General features: G+C 37.7%; 1 protein-coding gene across 8 annotated transcripts in view; it reads right to left on the bottom strand.

Moving 5' to 3' along the window:
- Window positions 1-1,580: 1,580 nt before the first annotated feature.
- LOC111869652 (tensin-1) overlaps window positions 1,581-6,593 on the bottom strand; it is a 354,704-nt gene continuing 349,691 nt past the window's right edge. For all 8 annotated transcript variants that reach the window (XM_023861317.1, XM_023861321.1, XM_023861323.1 and 5 more), the window contains 2 exons: window positions 4,699-4,981; window positions 1,581-3,773 (listed from right to left, as the gene is read on the bottom strand). In XM_023861317.1, the coding sequence (XP_023717085.1) occupies window positions 3,614-3,773; window positions 4,699-4,981 (443 nt within the window). In that variant the 3' untranslated portion in view covers window positions 1,581-3,613. The remainder of the gene's footprint in view (window positions 3,774-4,698; window positions 4,982-6,593) is intronic.

The following is a 6,593-nucleotide window of genomic DNA, read 5'->3' as shown; positions in this document are numbered from 1 at the left end:
ATAAACCACTAGTTTGGAGCAGACCAAGCTAAAGAATCCGAGGCCACGGCGACTAGCTACGAGGGTACAGATTCAAAACAAAACAACATCTTTGATTGTTTTAACTTTAAAACATAATATTTTCAGTTTAAGGTCTTTCATTCTGGTCCGTCACGCTAACAAATTAACAATCAAGTTCCTTCCGTCAAATGTGACACTTTTATAAGTTTTCCACCTCGTCACCACCTGCCTTACATGTTTCGGCTCACCACGGAGCCATCATCAGAGGCATTTATAGTAGAAAAAGAAATCACCAACACACAAAACTTCACTTTGTTAAAAATAGCCACGTTCCAGTTAATTAAAATAATTACAATAGTTAAAATTGCCGAGAGTGTCGGTTCACTAAAGGTTTTCCACNGACTGGGCCAAGCGGGAAAGAATTCTAGGAATTTTAAGAATTCTTACTTCAAATAACGAAACATAATTTTTACAGAATTAACGACGAATTAAATAAGAAAGCTACCGTGGTGTGTGGAAAACCTTTAGTGAACCGACACTCTCGGCAATTTTAACTATTGTAATTATTTTAATTAACTGGAACGTGGCTATTTTTAACAAAGTGAAGTTTTGTGTGTTGGTGATTTCTTTTTCTACTATAAATGCCTCTGATGATGGCTCCGTGGTGAGCCGAAACATGTAAGGCAGGTGGTGACGAGGTGGAAAACTTATAAAAGTGTCACATTTGACGGAAGGAACTTGATTGTTAATAATATTTTCTTTATGTGTAATATATATTATAAAGTTAGAATAATTATTAAGAAAATAATTGTACATAGGGGGAAACAATTTTGACTTGTTCTGTATCCAAAGGTACTAACCTGCTTAGGATTTATATAATGTAAATAAATTCAGTTCAGTTCAATTCAATAGTAAGTTGTCATCTGGTACATTCTATGTAAAATATACAATCATTTATAACTTTGTTAACATTCACACAGTTTCACCTGGGTTACAACTCTTTATACTGTGTTTAACCCTGACCCGTCCCCATTCTGAAACCTTAGGCCCCCAGCCTATGCTCTATTATTTCAAATTTGAAGTCTATTTACATCACTTCAAATAAGCATGAATAGCTTCACTGATGCCTCCTTTACAATACAGAACAAACAGAACCTAGACATCTTTGGTTGTATTAGCACCGAAGTTAGTCAGTCATCCAAGTGATGGGAGTAGATGCTTGCAAACATTGTGGTCACTTTGAGAGGAAGTTGAAATTTTAGAGTGAGGTGCTCTTAGGTGCTGAAGCCAGGAAAGGGTTAAGCTTATCAGACAAACTCAGTAACTTCACAGGTAATCCAAATAAAGATAGAAAACAAAATAATGCATACACATCCAGTCATTGCACGCACTTTTGAACAAAGGCTTCCAGCGCCTTTTTTCTCCAGCGTTCCATACTACTACATTTCATAACACGTACAAACTTTCACCACATTAGAAGAGAGTTTAAAATTTCAAGCTTTAAGACTAGAAATGAAGTAGCCTTTTTTCATTTAATTAAACCAGTCAGCAACATTTGAAACATCCACAGCTTATGGAAGTGCTTTTAAGTAAGGTTTAATAATAAGACTTTGGTGCAAGGTTTTGCATATGTCAACAATGTACATAATATAACTATTTCACATAATATAGTTTTACGCCTTCTATACAATCTTATGGCTGTTATGGCAAGACGTACAATACATAGAAGAGGTCTTCCTGGTATCCAACCAGAATGGACCTTCCTTGCACAGATTTTAACACCATCACAAGTACAGGCTGTACATATTAACAAATGGTTAGTTTACATGTGTTTTGTAATATATGATGACAGCATACCAAATGTGCATAAGGTGATATGTTGTACATACTGCATAAAGTGTGGACAGTTTAGAGAATGAAAGGTACACAATTAGTGTTTGGCAGATCAGGTTAAGTTCACTTGGTTACACTGTATAGCAGCAATTCTTATCTCAGAATAAATTTGTATTAACAGTATAATGTAGTATCTCTAACTACACTGTACTCCTCTATAAAATTTCTTTCCACTTTTCCAAAGGAAAAGTGAATATAATACATATATACAAAATAATTGCATATAAAGCATTATAATGAAATAATTATAATGGATGAAAGACAAGATTCTAAATGAAATAAAAGATTAGGTAGCAATTCACATCTGCCATAGCTTTGTGATAATCTTCTGGCATTATATAATATATCTCAGTTTTCTACACACCACAGCCACGAAGCAAACTATATGCATTAAGGGTTAAACCAACTTCATTAGAGTAGTAGTGACATTTGCACTCAAGTCTGTAATCACAAAAAATTATTACATTTTTCATGACTACTTGTTTTTATCTTGTGAGGCTGTGCTCAAAAAATTCTGTTACTTGTATTAATTAATCATTTCATATTTACTGCAGGGACTACATGGCATCAAATGTAATGACAACAGTTAAATGACAAGTTTGGATGGATGTGAGAAAATGTTTTGTTTCCTGGTTTAAGATACTCCTCCTGAGATTTGCATTTTGGGCATCAGGAAACCATGAAAAAATATCTCACTCTACATATCTGGTCTTCAACCACGGATTTAAATATGGCACATACTAAACATGAAGTAGAAATGATACATACTGCAACACAAGTTTGAAGACAAAAATCTGACCTAAATTTCTGAAAACTAAGGAACAAAAACAAAAGGAATGGCAGGATGTGGATTAAAAAATTTGAAAATATACATAATGTCTGATTACATATAACACACTTGAAAGAATGGTCTTAGATGTCATGACTATGTCCTATAAGCATGATCAACTAAAAAAAAAAAACAAATACAATGACAAAATAATTAATTTAAAATTCTCAAAGAAGTTTAGGAAGCACGAGAGTACCGAAGTTACACAGTGATTGTTTGAGATGTGTGTGACCATTTGGCTCTGCCCCTTTTCTCTCACTGGTTAGCTTTTGGGCAATAAGGACAGGGCTCTATTGGACAACCAAATACACATACTATCCACATTTGCCAACTATTCCACATCAGAGTATAATTCAACAATAGCACAACTGGCAAAATAAGTACTTCATTGTGTTTAGTCACTATGAGGAATTTTATCTTGTGTAAAATATTTCGTATTTTTCTGCCAAGCTGTTGGTGTACCTAACTCCTTGTCATACTCTGTATAAGCACCATGCCATGTAGGCCTACAATATCATGTAGTGTAACTCCACACACAATGAAGACCTCAGGCACTAGATGCACATGAGCGGTCAGCTGTATGCCCCAGCTATCCTCCTATCCAAAGGACACCCACATTACCCCCTCCCACTGTCCAGGAGATAGTAAGATTAATGGATCTTAGAAGAGTTTTGATGAGATAGTAAACAGACCATTCTGACAAGCCTAGTACTAAATTCAAGGCATGTAATCCAAATTTATTTCCTGCGTGATTTTAAGTGAAACCATTTCTACAATTACACTCTGCATTTCAAGCGGTATATGCCGCTAGAAAAGCATTTTGATATTCCCAAAGTGCCCACACTTTGAGGGCCTACAACATAGCAAAATGCACTTGTTATGAACTCCGCATCACACAATGTTTGCTTTGGCAGCTGTCCCACTCATCATGACCTTCGAGACGAAGTTGACAATGGCTGAAGCTGGCTGCTCTGGTTCAAGCTCGGCAAAGATGTGACACTGGTTGTCTGTTTTACTTGCCGGCTTCCTTGCCACGAATCCAAAGCAACGGCTGGAATAAGGAGTTATTTCCAAGTTCATTTGTCAGATGTAGAATGAGGGTATTCAGGACTAAGTACTAGATTAAGTAAAATATCTGGTAACAAAAATGACATAGTAGGAACATTTAACAGGTTACATTTAAAATATTTGATAAAGAAAATTATATGACATGCACAGCTAACAAGTTAGACTTCATACATGAGGAGAGAGTTGAACTAATCGGGCATTAATACGTGATTCTGAACTAATAACATAATGCAAATGTTAACTGCTGTGACCATGGCCCTGCTGTATGGCAGTGTTACTAGTTGCTCGGTGGTATGTCCAAGAAGCCTACAGGAATTACATTTGTAAATGGAAAACAACATGGAAATATACCATTCTCTAGTTCTTATAATAAACACGTGAAAAAATGCATACAATAACAAGTGTACCAGGTGCTGTGACACCTCTCACATTACATACATACCAAAAGTGCACAAAAGAACTGATGAAAAATTGAATATAATAACACATACCACCAAAAAAGAATTGTTACTCCCTGTGCCTTTGTATAAGGGAAACATCAATCAGACCAAGTTATACAAAAACTTAATAACTGTCATCCAAATGGGACAGTTTTTGGTAGATTTACGGAAACCTTAAATATGCGGTTTTTAACAGCAAAAAGTTCTTGAATATTTTTCTAGTGACCCCTTTTTGAGGTTTTTAACAGCAAAAAGTTCTTGAATATTTTTCTAGTGACCCCTTTTTGAGGAAACAGGTATCCTTTACTGTCCAGTCATCAACTCAGTTTTCATAAAAAAAAAGTATAACCTCCTCCTTTGTTTCCAACAGTATAACAGTGCACTGTGTTTTGCATGTGATGAGAGTATTCTCTGTACCATGACAAAAGTGCTGTAGTAATGACTCGTTGCTCTAGATCAACCACTCACTTTGAACTGATAGGCATTCCTGTTTCATCACTCTTCTGACTCCAGCGGTGATCATCTGGGTCCAGTCCACAGTATGAAATTGTGGCCACAGGGTAATGCCTGCGGAAGAATAACTGGCGCTTGTTGTCAGTGAGTGTGATGCCCTGACCTGACACCTTGAAGTGAACCACTGTTGCTGTTGGCAATGGTCTTGTTGAGAACATGTGGTGGACTGCCTTCTTTATTGCTTGAGGGCCTGTTAACGATTCTGTGTCCAGAGTGTAGAGGTACAGAACATTGCAAGCTGAAACACAAAGACCCAAAGCAAGCTGCAACATTGCTTGTAACAGAATGTCAATATGACAAGACTTACAGCATAATGACTGTTGGCTTGGGTGAGCAATGATAATATGAAGTTGCTCAAGGGTGCACACTTTTATTTACAAAAATAAATACTTCTAGGAAGAACCTGCAGTACTTCCTGTCTTTCAGATCCTTTAATTTATACAATGTGGCCAGTGAGAATGGTAGTCAACAATTGTGGAATTCAGTAATCAATTCCTGTGTATAATCTCCACTAGTATGGACTCTAACTTCATTAAGCATGCAATATACAAACTCAAAACATAAGCACCATCACTATATTTGTAATGTTAACATAATGTGTGGGGCATGTGGCAGTATAGTTAGTTGAGGTACTATGCTACAAGCCAGTAGGTCGCAGGTCCGATACCCAATGAGATCATTGGATTTTTTCAATTTACCTAATCCATCCAGACACACTATGGCCGTGGGGCCAACTCAGGCTCTAAAAGAAATGAGAAACAGGAATCTTCCTGTGGGGTAAAGGGCAGCTGGTGCATAAGGCTGACAACCACACCGCCATCTGTGAGCAGACTGTCCAGAAAATGTGGGAGCCTTGACATCTCACAAACTTATGGGCCTCCACAGCCTGTTACAGGAATAGCTTTACCTTTTAACATAATGTGACGTGTAATGCCGCTAAGGTTACGTACATGTAGATATAGTTTTGGGGTAAAATTGGAATAATAGTAGCTAGACTATAAGAGTAAGAAGTAGCCGTGATGAAACGAACCAGGAAGCTTAGGTCTACAAAGAATTGTAACAGGGAATGCCTGAGTCATTAGAATGCTAACCCGGCAGTGTAATAGCGCTGACATTGAGGAACGAGCTATATGAAGTGGGTCATAAACACTATGGCAGGAGGAAAACGCTGAGTCTGAGGAGGCGGTAGACCCGAAAGAGTCAACCCCTTCTCGATGGGCAACCAATGAGGGAGGCCAAAATCACGTCAGAATGGGCAGGCAACCTACCCGGAACTCAAAGAATCAGCAAAGAGAGGTTATATAAACCCTAGAAGACTTAATCAAAAAACCTTTTGCCTTTAGACTTTTGATTGATATTAAGTAACTTAGAGTTCAGGGGAGGCTATCGCCGAGAGAGCGATGGCCGTGAGTGTGCGCTGGTGGCTGATGGCGAGCATCTATTTCCTCATCTCAAGTAAGTGAAACCAACTTCATATAGCCATGAACATTAAGTGTAACAGTGATAATTGTAAAGTGTAAAACCACAGGGAAAGATAGTCTAACTAGATTGACTAGGTTCATTCGAGATACCGCAGAGTAGAATACCCGCCAGTAGGGTGACAGGAGGTAGAACCAATGATGACTGCAGGTTCATTATCCAGTGTAGTACAACCGACGAACGTCGGTAAGAGTGCATATAGATGTATATAGTGACATAGAGAAATAGAATAGAATAGACATGCGTGTGAGTTTACTTTAACCTAGCAATTCCTTAAGTGTTACCCTCTTCCTTGACGACTCCAGGACCTCCCAACACTCCGGCGAATTACGAGTTAAGACAGGACAGTGACGCAAGCTATGTTTACTAGA

This window comes from Cryptotermes secundus, unplaced genomic scaffold (genome assembly GCF_002891405.2).
Source record: "Cryptotermes secundus unplaced genomic scaffold, Csec_1.0 scaffold986, whole genome shotgun sequence".
In the NCBI taxonomy this organism is placed as follows: Eukaryota; Metazoa; Arthropoda; class Insecta; order Blattodea; family Kalotermitidae; genus Cryptotermes; species Cryptotermes secundus.
This window is presented reverse-complemented; position numbering and strand designations above follow the sequence as displayed.